Here is a 26,562-nt window from a genome sequence, read left to right as displayed (position 1 = left end):
GTGGGTCACAGAGGAGAATGGGTCCATCCGGCGTGGGGAGGAGACGACGCCCTGTCACAGGCGTGCAGTACTTATCTGGGTTTCCTGAGTAGGGACATCAGCGAGATCCGGTACTTAGCAAGTGACTCTCCTGGAGGTGGGGATAAGGTGTTAAGTTTGGGAAAAGAAGAGGCGTGGGTTACCATCTTTTAGATGTACCTGAGAAGCTGGCAGGTAGAACAGATAGATTCCCATGCTAATTAATGAAAACTGATTTTTTTTTAAAAGCTAAGAATGGAAACAGTCATGGGTAGGACATGAAATGCTAAAGTGTCTGAAAGCATAAATGGTTAGATGTAATGGATCTCAAGACAAAAGTGAAGGATACGCTTTCGTGTAAAGCTGAGCCGCCTTGGGAAGTGACTTGACTTTTCTGAGCGTCAGCTTCCTCTTCTGTGAACCTGAAGGATAGCGCCAGCCCCTCGAAGGTGCCAGCAGTAACACCACCTCCATCGTTTTCCCGTCTCTAGCCAAGTGGGGTTTCCTCTCTGCAAATTCACTGCTCCAACCTTTCCAAAGCAGGTGCCACAGAACACTTCACTGCTGCTTCAGAGGATTCCAGATCAAATCTGTTTTGGAAATAAGGTGCTCAAAAGTCCTGCAATCTAGAAAACTCACTTGACATTTTTTTCCTGCAAATTGGCTTTTCCCCAAATTTGACATAAATCCCTTCCTTCTACTTTCCATGTAGTACAGGCACCGCATTCAACTAGAATTCCACAGAACATGCATGGAAATTCTGCTTTACATATAAATGACATTAATTTTGCTGTGAGCTTCTTCTTCTAAACTTTGGGAAACCGGCCGGCTACATGTTTCATTTGGACCAGGTATGACTCCTGCAGTCCTTAAACTTTGTTTCTCTTCTAGGTGGAAGAGGCACTAAGTGAAGTCGATTTCCAACTCAAGGTGGATTTGCACTTTACAGACAGTGAACAACAGTGAGTGTCCTTGGAATCCTTGAATCATGATAATACAGTTTCCTTTGCCCAACACTTTTCCAGCCCTGAGGTATCCTGATGGCCATGAACCTCAGAACATCCCTTAGAAACCCGGTTCTTGATCAGCTACAGAAACGAGGGCAAGGTATATCTACGTGGTCATTTAGAGCTGCATGCATTTTAGGCAGGCAGCTCAGAGGCTGCAGGCACAGAGAACTCCTGACTTCCTCCTTCATGAACTGGCACCTTCTTATATCCAAACTCACCTCCGTACACTTGCAATGCAGTATTAATTAGCTCTTTAGATTAATGACCATATGAGGCTGCAGATCTCAAGGCCCCCTTCTGAATCAAAGGAGATCCGGCCGGGATCCTCATCTTTACACTGAATGTCTGCTATGATGTTTCAACTTTCTGAAAATTGAAAATCCATTGACGTACATTGAAAATCCATCAGCTTCCTGCTTATCAGATTCAATAAGCAGGAAGCAACCCTCCTCCTTCTCACAACTTCTCCCTTTAAGCTGGTTCGGTGGCCTCTTCCTCCTACCCTGGGGTGAACAGTCGTGTCGCAGGCTGTTCTTTCATGTCATAAATAGATAGTCCTTTTTTCAGGTATGAAAAAGTCCAGTCGAATGTATTACCAAAACTCCAGACTCTCATCCAATTTATAACTTCTTTGCATTGACACTGCCCCTTGGCTCCACTGCACCCCTGTTCCAGGCGTTCTCGGGGTAGGAAACTCCCGCTGCAGCCACTGGGTATGGTGAGCAGCTTGGTACAGCTTCCTGTCTTCCCCCTGGGGCGTGTGGGTCTTGCCAGGGTCAGGCACAAGGAGGAGGGAGGAGATTGCAGGTGGGGCAGGGAGTCATACGTGATGGGTTCAGTTGCAAGCAGGGCTCTTAACATGGTAGATGCTGAATCACCGCTTTCTCTGCTCTTGGGGTGTCCTTGTGCCTTCCTTGGAGCTATACCCGTTAGGCGGTCTCCCTCTCCCCCAACCTCTGCTGTTCTTTGATATAATGATGCCTCCTGTGGTTGGGTCATTCACTCCTTGCAGGAAGCTCTTTTGGCAGATTCTTCTCCAAGGAATGCACATCTGGCTCTTGGATAATGAACACAAGCACTTTCATCCTCATCTCACACTGGTGGGGACCCCCGCCCCAGTGCTGCTGACTCTTCTTTGGCCAATCCAGCCACCCTCAGCTTCTCTCCTGAGGGCCTTTGCAGGATAAGTCAGGCACCAGGGCCTGTGTTCCCCCAGGGGACACAGAGCAGGCTCAAGTGAAGACTCCCCTCATTAAGCTTAAGGTGAAAATGGAGGCCCTTCTTTTCCATCTGTTCTATTAGCAGAATCTCAGCACAGTCTGACCACTTTTGGGAAATTAATCCTCACTTCTGATCTCTACAAACTCTTCAGCAAATGCTTCACCTTCTCCAGTGGAGAATGGGAGACCAGGTGGCCAACGGGCTAGTGCTGGCGGAATGGTTCCCCGACCCCTTCAAATTTCAGAGTCACTGTTAGCACTTTGGCTCCCTCCCCAAGGACTGTCCCATCCCCGAGATGTGTCTGATTGTTATGGGAGTTTTCATAACACGGGGCATTGAATCAGAGGGGATCTGAACCACAGATGGACCACTACTAAAGTGTCAGAAACCTGAGTGTGTCTGTGCTTTGAGAATAGACATCTGCTGATGTGTATGCATTGTAGATGGTCACGCCTCATCTCTGGGCTGGCAGGAGGATCTGTCCAAGGTCCTGCCACTGTGTCTGGGCTCAACATCACAGATCCCTCACTCTTGGGGTCTTTATCTGGACCCCAAGCCCCTCTGGACACCTGCTTCTCTCATCACTTCTGCTTACCTCTTGGTGGGATGGTGGATACTTGAGAAATCTTATCTTCCTCACACCATCTCCAGGACTTATTGTTCTAGCACCGTGTTGAACTCAGAAGCCCCATAAGAGGCTGACCTTCTTGCTAAGCTATAAACGCAGAAATGAAGTCCCCGTCTCTATTGCTCTCATATTCCCTCTCAACTATTTAGGATTTCTATCATTCACTCATTTTATTAATTTTATTAACACCCCCTGCCCTATCTTCCTATGCCCCTTCATTCAGAGGTATTCATCCATAGCTCCAGGGTAGACATTTCCATTTGATCACAGAACCCTGCCATTGATCCCAAACCCAGCCTGGAAGTCATTCCCTACCCAGCTCTCCAGGCAGCCTCAATGATAAGTTATGGTGGACACAATAATTGTGGCCTTCTTACCATCAAAACAGTAGTTAATGGAGAGGCTGTGTACAGGAGATTGACCCAAACAAAGTGTATGGAGTTCAGCAGCAGGCTCTGTGCTCATTGACTATGAGACACTGAGTGCATCCCTGCACTTTTCTAAATCTCAGTAGCCTCATTTATAAAATGGGCATCATTATAGGTTCTGTACTTCATAGGTCTGTTATGAAGATTAAGAGAGGTAATACCTAAGCCAGGCCAAGGGCACGGATCAGTGTCTTCTTCCTCTTCGTGGCTTCCTAGATGCAGGTGGGGCCAGTTTCCGTATGTCACTTCCTCCCTATAGTACAAAGCACTTAACAACAATCAGAGCAGAGCGTTTTCATGGAGTATGCGATTAGCTACCAGGAGCAGGAAACCAGAGGCTGGGGAAGAATTGAAAATGCCGTATTTTTTCATTTTCATAAATTGGCTTTAAGGATGACAAGGCATCTGTAGCACATCCTGGGGATAGACTTCAGGCTTTGAAACATGACCCAGGCAGTCAGCTTCTTTGTAACCATTTAGGCTTGAGCAGGATCAAAATAGAGAAGCATGACATCTAACGTCAGGGGCAGAAGGGCTCTATCCCGTCCAGTGGTTCTCAATGTGGGTGGGACAGTTCTGTCCCCCAGGGAAATGTGGCCATATCTGGGGACACTTTTAATTGTTACAAAGGTGGGGGGGGGGTGGGTGCTACTGGCTTCTAGTGAGTAGAACCCAGGGATGCTGCCAGACATCCCACAATGCACAGGACTGCACCCCGGCTCCCCAGCAAAGCACCACTCAGTCCCCAAGATCAATGTCACCGAGGGTGAGAAACAGTGCTCTAGTCTGACCTCACATGTGAACCTGCTACTCTGCAAAGACCCATGCCCATGTGCTTGCACAGAGTCAGGAGCTCACGTCTCCCCATTTTATCCCATTCTGTCCCTGGACAGTTCTGCTTGTCAGGAAATTCCTCTTTACTTCAGGGGACACGTCATCCTTCTGTGCCTTCCTTCAGTTGCCCTCAAGTTCAGTCCTTGGAACCACGCATCAAAATTCTCAGTCTGGGTCGCAGTTCAGGTTCACGAGTCATCTCTTTAAGTCATCTCTTCCCCTTCAGTTGAACGCCAGGGCTCTTTCTCTGTGTTTTGCATTTTTTGTTTGTTTGATTTTTTTTTTGCTGGTTTTAGTTCCTTTATAAGAACCCAGGCATTTTCCTCTCAGTGCTATCCTGTTTACCTCTATGTTTTTTTTTCTAAATTGAGACCTCCCCCTCCCCCAGAACTGAGTTTTGTTTTTTTTTTAACATCTTTATTGGAGTATAATTGCTTTACAATGGTGTGTTAGTTTCTGCTGTATAACAAAGTGAATCAGCTATACATACACATATATCCCCATATCTCCTCCCTCTTGCATCTCCCTCCCACCCTCCCTACCCCACACCTCTAGGTGGTCACAAAGCACCAAGCTGATCTCCCTGTACTATGTGGCTGCTTCCCACTAGCTATCTATTTTACATTTGGTATTTTATCTCCATTAATTAGCTCTATTCATTTCAGGGCACAAAAGAGCTATCACCTCCCTCATTCTGAATTCTTTACTCCTATTAAAGTGGCTTAAATTCTTGTTAACGTTTTTGACATCTTTGCTACCCTGACATGTATTTCACCCCCTGTCGTTCTAGCCCTAAGGATAGTCCTGTGATTTGCAGCAGCCTGTGTCTGAATGGATTCAAAGTAATTATGTGCAGTAGTGTAGAACAGACTGTGGAGTCAGACAGACCTGGGCCCAGCTTTTCGGTTTGGCCTTGTGACTTTGAACAGATCAGTTAACTCACGTTGGCTTTACCTCCTCATCGATAAACTGAATAACATCAGTTAATACCTCATATGATTGTCAAGCACATTAAGGGAAAAAACGCCACGTTCAGTTCACAGTAAGGCCACAATAAACAGTTGTCAGAATGATAGTGAGTATGAATGTTAATGACTTCCTGAGACTCAGGAGAGGACACTCTGTGCCCCCTCCCCATCAGGCTTCTTCCTGGTAAGAGAGGAGGTCATCATTTGTGGGCTGTTTTGGAGTCACACTGGGCTCCGCTGACTTCGTTGGCTCTTTTACCTGGCATTCATTTGCACACAAGCTCTAAGCGACAAGGATTTCCAGAAAGCAAAGCCCATTGGGTGGGGTCTTGGGAGTTTGCTCCCCTCACTGTCTTCTCTCTGTGTCTCTTTTCCTCATCTGTGGAGGAAGAAGAAGCTTCTCATCTGCACATCCTCCGAGCTCTCTGCTCTGCTCACGGAAGATGCTTCATCCGGGTTTCCCAAGGGCTCTGGTTCAGAGACGCCCAGAGAGCCTGAGTGATTGGTGTGCAGAGGAGGAGATGAGCCCTGGATGGCTTTTATTTAGAGAAAGGTCTGCCCCATTTTTACAACCAAAGACTCTGTTAGGCTTTGCTTACCAGCTGGCTTATCTCTTGGGGATCAGACACATACCAATTACAAAACGCTAGAGAGAAGGTAACGGAATCCTTGATGAAATTGATCAGACTCTTTATTATTCTTTGGGGGTCATTCATTTATTCATTCAGTCATATATCCCTTTTAATAAGGAAATATTTGACCGACTTCTACAATATGCCAGATTCTAAGCTTGGTGTTAGGGATACAAAAATGAAGTAGTGACAGTTCTTGCCCTTAAGAAGCAAGAGTCTAGTAGAAAACACAGAGGTACAAAGGAAGTGCTGTGCTGGGCATCTGTGGGGGAAATACAAGAGCAAGCAGGGAATGGGGGTCCGGGAGGGCTTCCCCATTGAGCCTGGAAAAGCATCTGGGCATCTTTCCGTCACTGACAGATGAGCTCCGTGTCGGTATTAGCAGAGTGTGAGCCCCAGCTCTGCTGCATAGCAGCTGTGTGGTGTCCCATGAGTTCTCTTCCCTCTCTGAGCCTCGGTTGCTTCATTTGCCCATCACGGGGAGAACAGTTTCTACCTAGCAGAGTATCTGCAGGAATTGGATAAGTCGATGCAGGCGCAGTGCTTGTGCATGGGCGAGGTTGCCTCGTGGACCCACCTGGCTGGCAGCAGGGACAACCTGCCACCACTCATGTGAGTCACTCGCTTGCCTTCCAGGCTGCGGGACATGGCCGGGGTCCCCGTGATCAGCAGCCGTGCGCTGGGCCTGCACTTCCACCCCCGGAGAGGCCTGCATCACCAGGTCCCCGTCATGTTCGACTATTTCCACCTGTCGGTGATCTCGGTGACCATCCACGCTGCCCTGGTGGCCCTGCAACAGCCCCTGATCAGGTACGAGGTTACAAGCCCTGCTGTTACGGGGAGGCGGAGGGGCGCGCTGTGGGTTTCGTGTTACGCTTGAGTGTCCCGCGTGGCTGAGATGCTGAGAGTTGCCCAGGAGAGATCAGCTCAGGCCAGAGGCTTCCCCCAGGCTGCAGGTTTAGGCTCTGAGCCTCACTGCAGGGCAGGGGAGAGATGGGCAGGGATGTTGGAGCGGGTGCCTCTGGAGTCAGGAGGATACCGGCAGGGAACCTTGGTGCTGAATGGGTGAGACCTGCTGCCTTCACCTGAACTGGCTTTTTTCTAACCCTGTCTTATTTGAAAAGTCACCTAACGTCCCTGAGACACACAGGCTTCATCCCTAAACCAGGGACACTCATGGGTCCCGTCCATTTAAGGTTTTAGTGACTCTCACACGAGGACAGTGCCAGGCGCACGATTTTCTGCCCCTTCCTCCAGTAACTGTTTGTTCAACGATAGGACCACCTGAGTGGCCCCGTGCTCGCCCTTCAGTGAATTGTCCCAGAGCATCTCCGTGGTCCCACGAAGCACTGAGGTTCTATGAATGACTTAAGCAGAGGGACAGAGCCGACAACAATGAGCACATCGTACTGTGCCCGGCTGTCTTCCTCCAAGCACCTGGAACCACCAGATGTGGACATCAACTCACTTCAAACCTCCCACACGCATGGGGGCACGGGTTGCCCACGTGGGCAAAGGGATATCCGGGGATGGAATCTTGCAGCATGGGGTTTCTGGAAGGGAACTTTCCCAAGGTCCCTTTTCAGTGCTGGGGATTGAAATGCACGTGGGGGAGACTCCAGTCCCCACTCACTGTTGGGTAGGGGTCCCTGTCCCGATCCCCTGCTGGGGTCAAAGGGTAGGAAATGAGATCTTGGCCGGGCGAGGTGACCAGGACGTGCTTCTGCCGTTCACTGCGCCCATCTGCTTGCTGAGCTGCATCCCGGGCTCTGCTCGCTAACGGGGCTATTTTAGACACTCTGCATAGAAAGGTGAACCTCCTGACAGACACAGTGCTTTACAGGTTTGTCTGCAACCACCTTGCTGGAGAGCAGTGCAGATAGAAATTCACCATGAGAGTTGAGGCTTCTCCAGGGATGGGGGTAAAAATAGAACTGCCTTCTGTTCTCTGGATTTTGCAGGAAGGATTTCTGTGAGTTCGCTCACAGTGGCTGGGAACACTTTAAGGTTATGGGAAATACCTGTCAAGTAGGGCAAGCTCCAGTTTTTCCAGAAAAGCAGTTTCAGCAGCCACTGTTAAATCCAGCCAGGAAGAAGCAGGTGTGAAATGAAAATTTAACCTCAAAAGATCCTTCACCTTCCCTGAAACAGACTGAGGTCTGTTTAACCCTCAATGTTTAACTCTCAAACGGGTACGGTTTGATTTCACTTGAGAGCTTCAGCTACACAAGGCCACACCGAAGACAAATAGCGAGTTATTCTAGTGACTAATTTGCAGTCGGTCCCGTGAATGTGCCATGAGCATTTCTGCTCATACACATATTCTGCATTTCTTCTGCAATGTTCCTTTTACCCGTTTTCTAGCTAAACTGTAGACTTGCTTCGAATCTCAGTTCTAAACAAATGGGAGAAATGATTTTATTAGAGTTGATTGTATTTGTGGTATTTTCAAAATAGCTATATAAATATAATGGTTATATTAGATTTTATTATTTTTGTGGTATTATTGACAATAACTTCTAGCATTTATTGAATCATTACTCTTTGCCTGACGTGGTACTTAAAGGCGTATGTGGCTAAGCTCATGGAATCCTCAAACAACCCCACTGTTAAGGTGCTGGTATCAATTCTTCTGACTTACGAGGAAACAGAGGCACACTGGGAAGTTTAAAACTTTCCCCACGGAGCTGACAGATGCTGATGCTGGGATTTCAACCCTGGCAGCCCAGCTCTACCGGCTGCCTCTTAACCACTGGGCGATACATACTCTGCTTAAGTATCATCTCTAGCTGTTCATCCCTTTCACCCAGCTTGGTTTGTAAACTTCCCTTCTGTTCTCACTGGCCTGAGTTTACCCGCCTTGTATATATTACATGTGACTCCCTCTCTAGACCCAAATGTCTTTACACTGAGGACCATGCCTTAACCATCTTGCCACCCAAGTACCTCACACAACTGCCTGGCATATAGCATTAGCCCGATAAGTATTTGAATAAATGAGTTAGACCAAAATATGACGTTAGCTTTATTTCCCCATCAATCTTTTACTCTGGAAGGTGTAAATTCAATCCTTCCACAAATATTTCTTGAGCACCTACGATGGAGATAATGCCATCTGAGGCTTTGTATTATCAAGACCCTCTTGGCCATTGGAGACTTTGCCTCTTCCTGGGGGACTTAGACATGCCTATAAAAAAATGTTCACAATATGACATGACAATTAACCACTGGGGTGTTTAGTACAAGGGATCTGAAAGAAAGGGAAAAGGAGTTTAAGTAGACTTTACCGATAGATCAATTGGTGAAAATCAAAAAGGTTAACGGAGAGAGAAATGATCATAAACCCAAATAAGATGAATTCAACTCATACAGACTTTTCTAATCTCCTCTGATCCTAAAATTGACGATTGCAGACACAGTCTGCCAGTTGATCTTGTGGTGACTTGCAGAGCTGGGCAGGGTCTGTGTTTTTGTCTGGGAACAGGTACAGTATTTCTAATTAGCATCGATGCCGTGAGAGTCTTCGACATCCACGATCCTATGAGACTCCTGTGTGGCTCGTGGGGGTGGATATTGTTTTACGCTCTTCCACAGAAGAACAGAGGTTCAGGGAGGGGCCGGGGGTTGAAGGATCTCACTCGGGTTATGCCAATGAAAGGAGTGGGGGAGGACTCAGATCAGGTCAGGTGGAGGCTCCCCTTGGCCTCTGGCCAGAAGCCCAACCCACCTGCCCGGGTGGTTAAGTAACTTCTGCCTCAGTGAGTCTCAGCAGGCAGGTTGTGGGCATTTAGGGGGAAATTTCTTTGTACACATAGTGGGATGTGTGTCATCCTTGGCCCCCAGGCTCACATGCCAGTTGCACCCACTTGTCAATGACAGCATCAAAAAGTCCCACCCAAGCATCCCTCGAGGGTGAGCTACTTCTTCGAAATGGCTTATCTCATAGGCTCCCCAATAACAGCATCAAGGGGCTGGATTATTGGCCCCATCACTTTCTTCACATCCTTTTAGGAAAGATTATATAAATTTGCAATTCTTTCTATTCCCTTCTTTTCAGTTTTACTCGTCCAGGAAGAGGCTCCTGGCTTGGGAAAGGCGGCCCAGATACGGGACCAGAACAGTCTAGCCTTTCCCTGGAAAACCTGGTCTTTGGAGCTGGATACTGCAAGCCGACTTCCTCAGAGGTAATGTCTGCCTGGGGGCAGAGGCCCCAAGCCTTGCAAACTTCACTTTGCAGGCTGCGTCTGTTCTACGAGATTTCGGCTCCTTTCCGATGTCCCAGGTAGAGATTCTTTGCTCCCTGCATCCCTTCCTCTCGTCGATCCATCCATCCCTTCTTTGGATGGCTGCTGCATTCATCAAACATATTCCCAGTGCCAGACCCCAGGGTTGATGCGGGGAGTAGCGTCTGCACATGGCACCTCTTCCATATGGTACCTGGAAGGATATGGTTCCATGGAGGTCATGGGATGTGCTGTGAGGGGCTTCCCCCGGACCGTGTGGAACCTCAAAAGCCCATTCGCATTGAGCTCATTTCAAAACCTGGCTCGATCCTTCATTTGCTTACTTCTCTGAGCCTCAGTTTTCCCACCTGTAGAGTGGGGTTGCTAATAGTTAATAACCTCACAGGGTAATATGTGTATTCGTTGCTGTAATGGATAAAAAGTGCTTAGACCAGTACTTGGTACTCAGTAGGTGCTCAATAAATATGCATACCCTGTCCTTCCCTTTGGTCCTTCTTCCTAAGAAACACCTGTTGTTACACTTCTGTGATGCACAGGGCTTTAGGCATCTACAGCATGACTCTGTATTTCTCTTGAGCCAATACACGATTGTTATTATTAGGGACCTGCTCGGAAATAACCAGATTGTATTTTCTGGGCTCACCAGAGAAGTAGAATCAATAAGAGATGATAGATAAATAGATAGGAGACATTTATGTATCTCCCTTCTATAGCATAAGAAATTGTCTCATGCTATCATGGAGAATGAAAGGTCCCACGATGTGACATCTGCACCCTAGAGACTTGGGAGAGACAATGGTGTAAACTCCTATCTGAGTCTGAGTTTTTTTGTTTTTTTGTTTGTTCTGTTTTTAAACATTTATTTATTTATTTTGGCTGCATCGGGTCTTAGTTGCGGCATGCGGGATCCTCCTTGCGGCACACAGGCTCTCTAGTTGGGGCCCGTGGGCTTAGTTGCCCTGTGGCATGTGGGATCTTAGTTCCCCGACCAGAGAGCGAACCTGCGTCCCCTGCTTTGGAAGGCGGATTCTGAACCACTGGACCACCAGGGAAGTCCCTGAGTCTGAGTTTTAAGGCAGGAGAAAACCTATGTCCCAGTGCAAAGACAGAAAGAGAGAGAAACCCTCTCTCACTCAGCCTTTTTGTTCTACTCAGACCTTCGATGGATTGCATGTTGCCCACCCACACTGGGGAGGGCAATCTGCTTTACTCATTCTACTTTTCCAAAGGTTAATCTCATCCAGAAACAGCCTCACAGACACACCCAGAATGATGTTTAACCAAATATCTGGGCACCCTGTGTCCTAGTCAGGTTGACACACACAGTTAACCATCATACAACCCGTGTCGTAAGTGGGAAAATTTGTCCACCCAGCCAGCCCCCAAAAGAGACGCTCCGTCTCCCCATGCAGCCAAGCCCTGTCCTCAGACGTTCCAGCACATCAGGTCCTACACGCAGCTGGCTCTCCTGTGACATCACCTTTCCCAGCTCTGAGCCCAACCAGGAGGTCTGGCCGCAAAAGCTGCCCCGTCAAGTCTCCATCTGGTCCTGGCAGCTGTGTCACATGTTCTCAGGAGAGGAGTTTAGAAGAAAACTGCCAAGACCCTCCTGAGGGACAGGGGACCTGAACCCAGGACTGAGCTCCCTGCCCAGGAGGGCACAGACTTTAGAGCCAAAGAGAACTGCTGTGCAGGTGGGCTCCTGTAGATGCAGGACCTCGGGCAACCACTGAGCCTTAGGAACCAGTGTCCTGAGCATTGGCAAAGGGCCTGGGGATGGTAGCAAGGGAGAGGAAGGCAGAGACCCAGCCAGCAGGGGTGGGCATTTCCTTATTACCTTGTGCGCATGGATGGCTTCAGGGCTCCAGGATGGGATGGGGAGGGATGGAAGCCAGGGACTTCCTGCTCCCTCTGTATCCCCAAGGCCAAGCGCAGACCCTTCATCATCAGGGGCCTGATGTGTGTGCCTCCCCTGGGTCACCCCCGACCCCTGCCGCAGGTCAGTCCCTGCTCCAGACCCGCCGGAGCTTGACTGAAGGCTTTGTTGTGACCATATCACAGCCCAGCTTCTCCGTCTGTCCAGTCCTGCTTCTCATTCCTCTGGCTCCAAGAGCCTCCCCAGTAGATCCACATGAACATCTCCAGTTCAGACTCTATTTTCCAGGGAACATGGTTTGGAACATCAGGGGTCATAGATCAGTTCAAAGCATTTTTTGACACTTACATCCCAAGACAAGGGCCTTTGCTGGGGCCACAGGAGCTTATGGGGATGATGGTGATCTGGTGTCTGCCCTGAAGGAACTCTCTGTTCCTTCCTGTCTGCACAGCCTCTCATGCCTCATTCCGTTGCCACCACCTCCGTGAAGCACTCTCTGATTTCCTAGCAAGAAATTCCCTCTCCCAAATGTTTTCACCACAGTCAACTCTAGGCATCTCTGTCTTTCCTCCACTGGGCTCTGAGTGGTTGGGGACAGAGGCCATTGCCTTTAGCTCCACACCTTCAGGGCCCAGCACCATGCCTGGCACACACAATTAGCGCTCAGCAAATGTGTGTTGGACGAACGATTGATCCAAGTGCATGATCGTGTCTATATAGAACTCTGAGCAGTGAGAGGGCTGAGCCACAAGGTGTTCCTTGCCTTATATGGCAGCAGACAGAGAGCAGCGGGAGAGCAGGAGAGTGGGACATCTCCGTGGACATATGGGCGCCAAGCGGCGCTGCCCTTGGCAGAAACCCTGGACCTGGCACGGGCTGGGGTAGGGAACACTGTAGACCATTTCAGCCTGTCTGATTCGGTGACATCTGAAGAGGCCGAGCGTCACCGCAGTGATGTGGCACAGAGAAGATTCTGGTTTCGAATACCTGCTCTGCTCAGTACTTTGTGACGTGGGCGACTCTATTCACCCTGTAAAAACTCAGGCTCCTCAACTCTGAAATGGGATAATACCTATATTTTAGAAGGGATCTTAGGCCTTAGTACATGTAAAAACAGTATAGAAATAGACCCATAGCGGGCACACAATACAGTAGAATTTTTTTCCCCGTTCTTTTCTTGGCTATTTTTGGGGATGTGTGTCAAAGAAGATATCCCTGACTTTTGCAAGAGTCAGATAAAATAGCTTATTTGTGGGTGCTCAGCGGTGAAGTTGCTCGCAGCTCAGTGGGGTATTTTCAGGACCTGATTCTTTCCCTGTGCATTTTCCATTTGGGTCCCATCCGGTCATGCAGGCTCAGAGCCTCGTGCCCATCCTGTGCCTTCCCACCTGGCAAGGGCTGCCAAGCAAAGAATAAAATCCACTCCCCCGCCTCCCTTGGGGGCTGTGCCTCCCAAATCCCCAAGAAGCCCAGCGCAGTAGCAAATAACATCGAAGTCCGCGCAGATTGCAGCATCAGCTGGAGCGATTAGAGAACAGGTGTTCCCTTCAAAATAAGCCTTTGTGTGCAGAGACATGTGCAGAAACTAGAGATTCACAGCAAAATGAGCCCATTGGCATGGAAAATCATGGGGAGGTGAGGGTTGCTGTGACGTGTCACGCCCCTTTTCCCATAAGCCCAGGTCCCTCTGGTCCTGCAGCCCTGCTCTTTCCTGCAGCATCTTAGGCAGCGAGAGCTTCACATTCAGGGTTGGAGCCAGAGCTTACGTCCCCTTCCCCCGAAAGCCAGCAGCTTTGCCCCAGGGGAATTATTTTCCCTCTCCCACTCATGGCTTATCTGTCAAAGAGGATACTAATGCCTGCCTCACAGGGTTGCTGAGAAGATTAAATGAAATAAGCATATAAAAGCCTGGAGCGGAGAGCTTGGCACAATAAAATCCTCTGCTGGTCTTATTTTTCTTTGAATTTATCCACGTAATGAAATCAAAGGTTACTACAAGAACCTCAGCGTTGTCTTGTGGATAGGACATGGAACAAAGGATCTTAGATGTTTCCTGTTCTTGGCTCTACCCTGCTGTGTGACCCTGAGCCAGATACTTGACCTCTCTGGGCCCCGGTTTCTCAATGTCTAGAAAGAGGATTGGATGAGATCGTGCTGGAGGCCTCCTTCAGTCTTTGCTATGCTGTTTTAACTGTGATATCCCTGACACTGCCTGGTACAATTGGGGACACGACGTATGCTTGATGTATTCATTCAGATTCTACAGAGAAACAGAATCAGTAGGATAATAGGATCTCGCCTGTGCATATATTCATATATATAAAGAGAGAGAGAGAGAGAAACAGAGAGACAGACAGATTTATTGTAAGGAGTTGTCTCATGCAAATGTGGAGGCCGGCAAGTCCAACATCTGCAGGTCAGGCCAGCTGGCTGGAGACCAGGGAAGAGTTACAGTTTAAGTCCAAAGGCCTTCTGCTGACCAAATGACCAACTTCCTTCTTTAGGGTGGGGAGGGCGGGTCTTGCGTGCGTCAGTGGTTTTCTTTTAACGTCTTCAACTGATTGGACGAGGCCCACCCATATTATGGAGGGTAATCTGCTTTACTCAGAGTCTAATGATTTAAAGGTTAATCTCCTCTGAAACATACCTTCACAGAGACATCTAGAATAATGCTTGACCGCCTATCTGGGTGCCATAGATGGGCCCAACTGACCTGAGAAATTAACCATCACATTTAATCAATGCTCAGAGTCTGACAGACTCTTCTTGAAGATCAGGAATCCAGTGACTCAAAATTAGGAGAATCCCTTTCTCGGTCCAGGGAAGCTGCACACCCCCTTCCTTCTCACTGAAATAAGTGGGGTTGTTCCAGTTCCCCAGGGGAGGAATGGCCACGTGGTGGAGACATGCAGACTTTAGAACTCTCCTCATTCTCAGAGCTCTGCTTCTTCAGGCAGGGGCATCAGTGTGTCTGTCTATTTATCTGTCTGCCAGTCCTTTACTTAGCCCCTACTCTGTGCTAGCATCTCTGTGCCGCAGGGGCTAAAACAAATAAAACTCAGTCCTTACCCTCAGTGGGTCATGAGATCCAGTGTGTGAGGCAAAGGAGAACTGAAAAGTTTTGAATTCCACGATTGTGTGAAAAGTGTGATGCTGATCGTTTGAAATCACATTTTGAACACCTGCTCTGCACCGAGGTACTCTGTTAAACCACTGATGCTCATGGACTCTGTCAATTTCCACAAAAAAGTTTCCTATTTTCATTGACAGCTGAAGAAACTGAGACAGAGAGAGGTTAAGCCACATCTGTAAAGTCACACAGCTGGGCAGGGACCAAGCTGGCGTTTTAACTCAGTCAGCCCGATGCCAGCCCACCACCCGTCATCAGCCACTAGGTTAATGGTTAACCAAAGAAAGGGCTTTGGTTCGTCCGCTCTGCGAGGGCAGGTGCATTTCTACTTTGTTCCCCTGTGTGTGCCTGGCTCAGTGCGTGTGCTCAGGAAACCTTCGTTGAATGAATGGGTGTCTGAGATTGTGGAATCTGAGAACATCAGAATGCGAGAGAACGAAAGCCCTTGTATGCAGATGGTTAGGCATTTAACTTTCCAACAGATCTGTCTCCCGCCGGTGCTCTCAGCCTCCCCAGTCCTGTGCTCACCTGTGGAGATCACAGAAACTGTGCTGCCAGAGCAGATGACTGTGCCTGAGATGAATACCTTGGCCACCAAAGTGAAATCCCTCCATCCTCTGCTTCCCTTAGAAGGTGGTTCCCCAGACAGAGGAACGTGTGTCATTGAGAAGAAATGCCAGCTCCCTTTTAAGTCAGATTGCTGAGAACTGAAGAACAGCATCTTCCTTGAAGGGAATAATGCTCACACAGCACAGGCACACACAGGGCTTGGCTTTGCAAGTCCTTCTGTGCTGAGCCTTGTTGCATGATGGCCCTGCCCTCACTGATGGGAGGCGTGGGTCTGGTGAGCATGGAGGTGGGAGGGAAAGTGAGGCACGGACCTGACTTCCAAGCAGAAATCTCCCCTCTCCCAGGCACGTGCTTCCTCTTTTTCCTTCCGCTCCATTTTTATTGGGTTCTTCGCTCTTTACCCTTTGCTTTAAATATACGCTTGTTATTGTCAACATCTTCCTTTCTTGAGGATCTGGAGTCATGAGGGTAAGACACAGACATTCATTATTACTGTTAACACGTCATTAGGTTGACTCTGGATGGTGACATCTCCGTAAGTAGAGACACTGCCATTGGTTTGGTTGCTAATCAGATAATTATCAAGCACCTACTATGTCTCAGGCTCTGTACAAGGAATTCGTGACGTAGCACTAAGGAAACTGGCTGCCTGACCTGCCTGGTGGGATGTTATCATTTCTGTTGCCCTTGGTGCCCATCTGAGTTGCTGGCACATCGTAGGTGCTCAGTTAATGTTGGAGGGACAGATGAGGTGCGATGAGATCTCATCAGATTCTTGATTTTATATAAGATGTGACCACAGCTGACTTAGCCATCAGACACAGTAGGCTCAGTACTGAGGGCCCACAGTACTTTCAGGGGCCAACAGAAATGTTTTAATTTCATTTAAAATCGGAACCAAAAGATGGATGTAATCCAATATGGATTATATTAATCTTCATATCAGTGCAATCATACAAACATAATTTTAAATCTATTTTTTAGTGGATGAAAGTGCCTGGGGCCCACAGAAGTCATAATTTGGCCCCGAGAACCATGCTTGTTCCTTGGTTTTTGTTTCCTGATGATGGGCATAAGAAAACAGAGTCTGGTGAACTCAGATAACTTGCCCCAAATGGACAAGTGCAAACCTAGAATTCAGCTCTCTGGCCCTGTGCTTTGTCAGAACTCGTTTCACCAGTGTGATACCTACACGTGGAGCATGCTACACAGATACTTGTATGTGAATGAAATCGGAGAGGTTTCAGAGGGTGCGGAGAACAGCTGTCTGAAATGTGTGAATGCCGTGCTCCAGGGTTAACTACCTGGGGAAGGATTAGAAGCTACCAGGAAAACAGTAGTTATTTAAAGGAAAGCATGTGTTACAGTTTTTACAAAAACTGTATTTAGTGCCTTCTACTATTTTGAGAAGTAAGATGGCAAACACTGCTGTGTTCTCCCACTCCAGTAAAATTAAATAGTTCTAAATTTCTCATTTAAGTGATTTTCTCATTTACTAAAATCCTGTGGAATAAATAGCAGGTTGCTAAATGGTGCACAGGCTATGATGGGCTTTCTGTATGTGGTAGATTGCGTCAGTCTGCATATGGATCCAAGATGATTGCACAGGTCATTTCTAAAAGAGGATATAAATCAGTGGAAATGGGCTTTTCATGCAAAAGTCTATAGTATTGCTTACTTATGCACCACCCTTTTCATTAGTGAAAAATTGCCTTTATTCCACATTGCCTGCTTTCAGATGTCTTGTCCGTCTCCAGAGAGTCTAGGCAGGATGGGGGATGTCAGTTAGCAAAGATGAGGTAGGTGCATCCCTTCCCAGACTGCCCTGCATTTCCCCACTGCATCTTCAGGTTTCAGTGCAGCAGACGCTCAATAAACACATACCAAGTGAATACAAGATGCAGACACAGCAGGGCATACAGGCAAGATCACCAGATTTGGAGGAAGAAGACCTGGTAGGGCTAAGGCCAGGTTCTTCCATGGATGAACTATGAGAGCTTGGACAAGTCATTTCACCACTCCGAGCCTGTTTCTTCTTGTTGTCTTAATGGAGAGGAAGAAACCCGCTCACTTTGTGAATTTTGCCTGGGATTCAAGATGGGAAAGGTGGTTCCCCCTTTGAGCATCCCTCTCTCCCGACCATCTCCTCTGCCCTCCTGTTCCCCACCCCAGGGATGGTGTGATGGTGACACCGCAAATCACAGTTACCTTCTAGCATAATTATATCAGCTAAATATATTGAACACTTCCTCGTGTTAGGCTCTGCGCTGGATGTTTTCATTATGGTCCCTCTCAGCTCCCTGCATAGATTCACATGACACAGTTGAGGAAACGAAAGCTCTAATAACTTCAGCAGATTGCTCAGCGTCAGATAGCCGGTCCCCAGCAGGGCTGGGGCATGAGCCCAGGGATGCTGAGTCTGACCCCTGCTTTCTGTCCACTTGGAATCATTTCTCAGCTGCTCGTCTCCTTTAATCCTCCTGTAAGCGTTGGGGCTGTGTCTGCCACACTCAGCACCAAGCATTTAACCCAGGTATCTCTTGAATCAATAATTATATTAAAGTGTGCTCCTTTTTGCAAATAATAATAATTCCTTTTTGAGGAGCCTGAGTCTAAGCCATTCCTTTTGCACCTTTTCAGACAATGCTTTTAGTTAATGCTCAAGCGGGAGGATGAGTGAAGTCATCATGAACAAATTAGCCCCATCCCTCGTTTCCTGGAATTTACAATTTTGCCAGAAAAAAATATTGAAAAAGTAATTTCATGCAAGATAAACATTAAGAAAGAATCATCTACAGTGCTGTAGCACTGCTGGCACATGTAACGGGGTGGTCTCAAGATTATCAGGGTGATTGAGGGCAGGCTTCTCTGCAGGAGGAAATGTAAGTCGATTTTTCAGCTAGTAGGTAACAGGGTGCAGGACTGGGTCTAGATCCATTTCTTGCCATGGGCTAGTGTCTTCCCAAGCCCTCCATCTTCCAGGGCTAGACATCAGTGCCTTCAGGACCTTCGAAGTCATTTGGCCCATCTTTCTTTTTTTTAGAGAGAATATCCTTGGCTTGAAGCTTTGATTTATTACTTTATTTAACATGTTTCTATAGAGCACCTATTTTCATTGACCTCGTGATGAGTTAGACAAGCACAGCCTAGAGAGAGAGGAGGACCTCACACTGCAGGGGGTCGGTCTTTGGATAGGGGTCTGCTAGTGAAGCGTAAAGGAAGGCCAGGTTCCCTAGAGTCGGATGCAGTCAGGAAACACTTCTCAGAGTGAAGGATCTCTGATCTGAGTCTAATAAATGGATTGTCAGTTGTTGAGGGGAGGGGAGGGGTGAGGAAGGGTAATAGCAGGGCCAAGGGCAGGGAGTGAAGGGGCATGGCACATCTGGGGACTCCAGGGAGGTCATTGTGAACAGACATGGGGCCAGGAAGGTCACCAGTGATCTGATCATTAGGGACCCTGTGAACTAGGTTAGCCACAAAAACATTACAAGCAGGGAATTGGCACAATAGGATGGGTTATCTTTCTTGCTGCTGTACAGAGGACTGATTGAAGGAGAGGGCTGAGGCCAGAGAGGCAAGGTTGGAGGCTGTTGCAGTGGTCCAGGAAAGAGTAGAATAGTTGCCTGGACAACGCAGAGGTGAGTTGAGCAGAGTGGAAAGATAAATGGATGTCAGAGTTGCAACTGAAGTAGGATGGAGAGATTGCAAATTAAGTAGATGTACTAGTTGTCCGTCAAGGGTTCTAATGGACGACCCTAATTTAGGCTTTTACATTTAATAAATGAATGTTTAACTCACAGAAGGGAATATATGTGATTCTCTCTGCCCAGAATATCCTTCTCTGACCCTCTCCCATCACTCTTTCCACCCAAAGAACTCCTATTTAGCCTTCAAAACCCAATTCAGTCATTGCCTTTTTTGTGAAGCCTTCTTTGACCACCCCAGATAACCCTAAGCCACTAATCTGTCTGTCCTACATTTGCACTTTGGGCATACTTCTCTTATTTTGCTTAAATGTAATGATTGTTTAATGAGTCTCTTTGTTCCACTTGAAAGCATTCCGTGAGGGCATAGTCGTTCATCTCAACACTCACAGTTAAATCACTCTAAGCACATTTTACCCCCCTTCCCCAGGGTAAACCCAGGTCATGCCCTTGAGGAAACAGACAGATGATAGACTTGATCAGTAACCAGAGTTTTAAGCGAAAAGGAATTAAGGAACCCAGGAGCGAGCTGACAGTGTCCAGAGCTCCTTGCCATGTGCCTGCTTTTGCCCTCTTTGTGGATGTCATGACAGGTCATGGGGAGCCTACATCAAGGAAATTAGGGGCTGAAAGAGATCGAGGCTTTGTACATTGCCTGGGCAGGAAAGAGGGAGTTGGGCTCTTGGGCAGGTTCCCATTACATGATGTCTAACACACAACCAGCCTGCCAGGCTACTAGTTAAGAGAATCATCTCTGTCACTCACTTGCTCGAGAACCAGCAGTGGGGTAATATTGCCAAGAGAAGGAGGGTGGCAGGGGAGAAAGTGCATAAGCTTTAGTTCCAGACACCTGCGCTGAGGCGGGATGTGCAAACTTTGTATTTGGTCCTTTATTTTATAAGCATTCATTGCATATCCAACATGCGCTGCATGCTTAAGTCTGGGAATTTAGATAGAAGCAAGTGGTATGTGTTTCCTGTTGTCAGGGAAGAAAGGAGAGAAAACATACAAATTCTTAATAATACTGTCATGAATGCAAAGAAGCTGCTCTGACCTGGTCTGAGGTACAGGGCAGCTTCCCTGAGCAAAGGGAATGTAGGCTGGGATGTGAAGGATGAGACATAGCCAGGAGAAGTGAGGGGGGAAATAGGGCTGCCATGTACAGTTGTGTAAGTTGTACACTGTACATAGATGCCCGGTGGAGCAGGTGAGTTGGGGCTGAAATCCCACCCACTTTCCACTTGCCAAGCTGTGCATCAATAGGGTTGTGTCCACCCAGACAAGGGACATTTTTCCCCCCTACTTCATCCACCTAGGAGGGAAATTTCTTTCTGATACCACAGAGGCATCCAGTGGGCTGACAGTGGCCCTGGAGGAGGAAGAATGTTTGAGCTAAAGGCTTGCTATGGCAGGGGAGTTCCCTGGTGGGCCAGTGGTTAGGATTTGGCGCTTTCACTGCCGTGGCCCAGGTTCAATCCCTAGTCAGGGAGCTGAGATCCCACAAGATGCGCAGTGGGGCTAAAAATAAGAAAAAAAAAGTGTTGCTGTGGCAAAGGCCCAGAGGTGAGAAAAAGTGGCGTGATAAAGGTTGCTCTGGCCAGTGAGCCTGGGACCTAGTGACCAAGAGGGCGAGGGGTACGAGTGAGGCTGCTCAGGTAGCTGGGATCCTGCAGGTAACAGGTGGGATCCTGTTATCCTGTTCAAAGGATAACAGGGCTGACCGCGCAGGGTGACTGCTGATCGAGCATGGCATGAATCTGAAACACCCAGACAGTGTCTGGCAGGGAGCCTGGGCTCCTTGAACCAAAGCCGGTGTTGCTGTAATCACAGCAGTCCGACAGCCCACCTCTAGCATCCACGTCTCCACGCAGCTCTGCTGGTCTCCAGTCTCCATCCCACATTCAGTCTTTCTAGAAAGGTGATTTGTTATTTAAGAAAAATGGCTTCATAAGGAAAGTCAGCTGTGGGTGACTAGATGCAAGAGAATGAGGCTTCCTGAGAATACAGTGGTTCTTTACCAGAACTAGGTGTTTGAGGTGATTGGAGGCTAGAGTGTAGGATTGACCGTGGCATTGATCTGCGCTGTGGGAGGGCCCACCACGTGTCCTAAGCATACGTGAAGGGAAAGGAGGGAATCCGGGGGGTGGTGTCCCAGATGCTTTGACCACTGCAAATAGTGATGACCAAGTTAGAGAGGGGGGCACAGTTACAGCCAGAAAGGCAGTTGGCCGGGGGTTGACTCTAACCCTGCCAAGATATGTTTAGTGTTGTGTTAATGTGGAAACAAAGACTGAACATAAAGCGTTTCACTGCGAATGGATTTGTGGGACCCAAATCTCTCAGCCAGTTCTTGATAGATGGCGAGGGCCTGTAGTTGACTTTGCCCAGAATAGTGGTTATTCATTTGGTTCTTTCTTGACATCTAGCTGGGCGCATATCCCCCAGTGGAAATCTTGACGTCAAAGAGAAGGCCTTTTCTCTTTACTGTGGTCTTAGTGTAAGGGTCACTGCTATAGGAGCCAGAATTTGAAGTTTCTAGAAGGGATTTCCCCCAATGTCGGTGCTGTGTGACCCCAGCAGAGACCACCCCTTGCAGATGCGCTAAATTAGGACACGCAGAACCTTGGTGTTCGGGTGGGTGTGGAAGAGACTGTGGAGACAGTCCCAAATCTCCTTCATTCTTTTAGGTGTCCCTAAGGACTGTTTTCCTCGCAATTAGGTTTAGGCTTTGGGACTAGGTTCTGGCCATTTAAATGGGAGGACAAGCGATATAGGCCTCTTTTCCCCACTCTTAAAACATCTTGCTTGATCCTCTGGCCTTTCTTTCCTTTCAGTGGTGACCCCAGGGGTCATGTGTTTAAGATGTCAGTGGCACAAAACAGAACACACTGTTTGGAGGAGAGCCACGCTGGAGAGCCACTGACCTGTATCAGACTTTGGGAAAACAGAAAAGAAAAAAAAAATGACATTAAGATACAGAGATGTAGCGGTTGCTTGTTACAGAAGTTAGTATTAATGAAGAAAAACGTGTTTCTTTCTGTGTGTCAGGCACAGTGCAAACAGAAAATGCCTGGCACTGACTTCAGCAATCAGGCATCTAGACATGGAGACTTTGATATCAGAAGATGGACACATGAGGATCTATGTTCCAGGGTGGTAGGACATCTGGTAAACTGTTACCTCTGAGAACTTGGAAGGCAGACCAGAGGCCTGCTGAGCTGTATGTCTAAGGGGAGGGTTCTCAAACTCAGCACTATTGACATTTTGGGACATCTGGGGACACCGTGGGGTAATTCTTCGCTGTGGGCGCTGCTTGTGCATTGCAGGGTGTTTAGCAATATCTCTGGTCTCTACCCGTTAGATGCCAATAGCACCTGCTACTCAGTTGTGACAACCAAAAATATCTCCAGACATTGACAAATGTCCCCGGGAGACAAAATCGTCCCCAACTGAGAACTGCTGCTCTGGGAGAAGAGGTTGGAAAACAGAACATTAGAAGTGTGTCTGCACTACGTGCGGCTGTGTTTCGTGAGATGTTACAAGAAACAGGTGAGCTCGGGAAGGAATGACCTGTCCTTCAAACAGGCATGGAAAGGAACAGAGAAAGTCTGGGCAGAAATTCTAGGAGTGGCAAAGTTGGAAAAACCTATTTCTTTTTGAACACAAGTGTTAAGATCACTATTTTAAAGAGCAAAAACAAAAACAGACAGACTGACAGACAAACAAACTTTGAGTGACAGAGCCCAGGAAAACTTCTCAGTTAAATAAAGTGACAGAGACTTGGGGCAAAAATCAGATTAATGCCCCAAATCTCCTATATAGCGACCCAGAAAGCTTTAAGTCAGCTTCCATTCAGTTTCTAGGAGAAACCTGAAGACAAAATCAAAGAAATGAAGCAGATTTAAGAGCTCATAGAAGAGACTAGAAACAAATGCATTGACAGCCTAGGTTTTTTTATTTTTAACGTTTTTATTGGAGTTTAATTGCTTTACAATGCTGTGTTAGTTTCTGCTTTATAACAAAGTGAATCAGTTATACATATACATATATCCCCATATCTCTTCCCTCCTGCATCTTCCTGCCTCCCACCCTCCCTATCCCACCCTTCTAGCTGGTCACAAAACACCGAGCTGATCTCCCTGTGCTGTGCGGCTGCTTCCCACTAGCTATCTATTTTACATTTGGTAGTGTATATATGTCCATGCCACTCTCTCACTTCGTCCCAGATTACGCTTCCCCCTCCGCGTGTCCTCAAGTCCATTCTCTAGTCGGTCTGCGTCTTTATTCCTGTCTTGCCCCTAGGTTCTACGTGACCTTTTTTTTTTTTTTTTTTTTAGATTCCATGTATATGTGTTAGCATACGGTATTTGTTTTTCTCTTTCTGACTTACTTCACTCTGTATGACCGTCTCTAGGTCCATCCACCTCACTACAAATAACTCAATTTTGTTTCTTTTTATGGCTGGGTAATATTCCATTGTATATATGTGCCACATCTTCTTTATCCATTCATCTGTCGATGGACACTTAAGTTGCTTCCGTGTCCTGGGTATTGTAAATAGAGCTGCAATAAACATTGTGGTACATGACTCTTTTTGAATTACGGTTTTCTTAGGGTATATGCCCAGTAGTGGGATTGCTGGGTCGTATGGTAATTCTATTTTTAGCTTTTTAAGGAACCGCCATACTGTTCTCCATAGTGGCTGTATCAATTTACATTCCCACCGACAGTGTGTGAGAGTTCCCTTTTCTCTACACCCTCTCCAGCATTTATTGTTTCTAGATTTTTTAATGATGGCTATTCTGACTGGTGTGAGATGATATCGCATTGTAGTTTTGATTTGCGTTTCTCTAATGATTAATGATGTTGAGGATTCTTTCATGTGTTTTTTGGCAATCTGTATGTCTTCTTTGGAGAAATGTCTATTTAGGTCTTCTGTCCATTTTTGGATTGGGTTGTTTGTTTTTTTGATATTGAGCTGCATGAGCTGCTTGTAAATTTTGGAGATTAATCCTTTGTCAGTTGCTTCACTTGCAAATATTTTCTCCCATTCTGAGGGTTGTCTTTTTGTCTTGTTTATGGTTTCCTTTGCTATGCAAAACTTTTAAGTTTCATTAGGTCCCATTTGTTTATTTTTGTTTTTATTTCCATTTCTCTAGGAGGTGGGTCAAAAAGGATCTTGCTGTGATTTATGTCATAGAGTGTTCTTCCTATGTTTTCCTGTAAGAGTCTGATAGTGTCTGGCCTTACATTTAGGTCTTTAATCCATTTTGAGTTTATTTTTCTGTATGGTGTTAGGGAGTGTTCTAATTTCATTCTTTTACATGTAGCTGTCCAGTTTTCCGAGCACCACTTATTGAAGAGGCTGTCTTTCCTCCACTGTATATTCTTGCCTCCTTTATCAAAGATAAGGTGACCATATGTGCGTGGGTTTATCTCTGGGCTTTCTGTCCTGTTCCATTGATCTATATTTCTGTTTTTGTGCCAGTACCATACTGCCTTGATTACTGTATCTTTGTAGTATAGTCTGAAGTCAGGGAGCCTGATTCCTCCAGCTCCGTTTTTCTATCTCAAGATTGCTTTGGCTATTCGGGGTCTTTTGTGTTTGCAAACAAATTGTGAAATTTTTTGTTCTAGTTCTGTGAAAAATGCCAGTGGTAGTTTGATAGGGATTGCATTGAATCTGTAGATTGCTTTGGGTAGTATAGCCATTTTCACATTGTTGATTCTTCCAATCCAAGAACATGGTATATCTCTCCATCTATTTGTATCATCTTTAATTTCTTTCATCAGTGTCTTATAATTTTCTGCATACAGGTCTTTTGTCTCCTTAGGTAGGTTTATTCCTAGATATTTTATTCTTTTTGTTGCAATGGTAAATGCGAGTGTTTTCTTAATTTCACTTTCAGATTTTTCATCATTAGTGTAAAGGAATGCAAGAGATTTCTGTGCATTAATTTTGTATCCTGCTACTTTACCAAATTCATTGATTAGCTCTAGTAGTTTTCTGGTAGCATCTTTAGGATTCTCTATGTGTAGTATCATGTCATCTGCAAACAGTGACAGCTTTGCTTCTTCTTTTCCGATTTGGATTTCTTTTATTTCTTTTTCTTCTCTGATTGCTGTGGCTAAAACTTCCAAAACTATGTTGAATAATAGTGGTGAGAGTGGGCAACCTTGTCTTGTTCCTGATCTTAGTGGAAATGGTTTCAGTTTTTCACCATTGAGGACGATGTTGGCTGTGGGTTTGTCATATATGGCCTTTCTTATGTTGAGGTAAGTTCCCTCTATGCCTACTTTCTGGAGGGTTTTTATCATAAATTGGTGTTGAATTTTGGACAGCCTAGGTTTTTAAGAAAATTATGTTGTTGAAGAAACCACCATCTTAGTCTACAAGACGATCTTTATTCAGAGATAATCTCAACCCTTGGGCCTCCGATGCTATAGAGCAAGAGATAGACTTTGAATGCTGTATCCCCCCAGGGGATCATGTCCCCCACTGCCCCCTCAGTGCCCCAGAAGGCAGAGCCAGGGGCCACTAGTTACATGGATCCAGGGGAATGGACCAAGGAGTTCCAAATAGTAGCAGAATGTGTGTGTCATCAAGGCTTTCCCACACCCAACCAGAGGGCCTACCCTTTGTTGGCCCAGCAGGATTTCAAGATTGCTGTAGACCTATGTCTGCTCTGTGTCTCCTGTTCTTCTTCATTCCTAGTGGGAGTGCCCATATCAGTCACCCTCTCCTATTGTGCATCGTGAAGGACAGTTAATTTATATTTTTAGATGTTTAGTTGTTGGACCAAGAAGAGCCTGATTCAGACCTATTGTCATGACCACCTCCCATCACTCAGGAAACCCTACAGTTGGAATATGATGTAGTGGGTCCATAAGATTAGGGTTGTTTGCTGGTATGAAGGTATTGCAGGTGTGGGAAGAAGAGTGGAACAGATGGTTGGTGATGGATGACAGTGGTGGTAGAGCTGGGCTGTATTCTCACCAATCTCATTTCCCCTTAATGCGCACATTTGAAGATCTCTTTCCAAGCCTCGCTTGCAGTTAGTTTGGGGCCATATGCCTGGATTCCAGCCAGTGGAATACATAAGGCATGTACCTTAAAAATATTTTGCATGGTGCTCTATGCTTTCCTTTCATTCTGTGGAAATGTTGGAGAATGCGTGTTAAAGGTGGGAGCGTAGGAAGATGGAAGGACCCTGGATCCTGAGTCCCTGCTTTTAGGACACCTGCTCACAAAAAACTGCTTACCCGCAGTAACTTTTGCATAAGTGATAACTCAGCTTT

General features: G+C 46.8%; 1 protein-coding gene across 1 annotated transcript in view; it reads left to right on the top strand.

Moving 5' to 3' along the window:
- FAM135B (family with sequence similarity 135 member B) overlaps nt 1-26,562 on the top strand; it is a 178,448-nt gene that overhangs the window by 88,362 nt on the left and 63,524 nt on the right. Inside the window, exons 4-6 of the mRNA XM_068525663.1 lie at nt 910-980; nt 6,376-6,549; nt 9,797-9,923. Coding sequence (XP_068381764.1) covers nt 910-980; nt 6,376-6,549; nt 9,797-9,923 — 372 coding nt within the window. The remainder of the gene's footprint in view (nt 1-909; nt 981-6,375; nt 6,550-9,796; nt 9,924-26,562) is intronic.

This window comes from Eschrichtius robustus, chromosome 17 (genome assembly GCF_028021215.1).
Source record: "Eschrichtius robustus isolate mEscRob2 chromosome 17, mEscRob2.pri, whole genome shotgun sequence".
Classification (NCBI taxonomy): domain Eukaryota; kingdom Metazoa; phylum Chordata; class Mammalia; order Artiodactyla; family Eschrichtiidae; genus Eschrichtius; species Eschrichtius robustus.
This window is presented reverse-complemented; position numbering and strand designations above follow the sequence as displayed.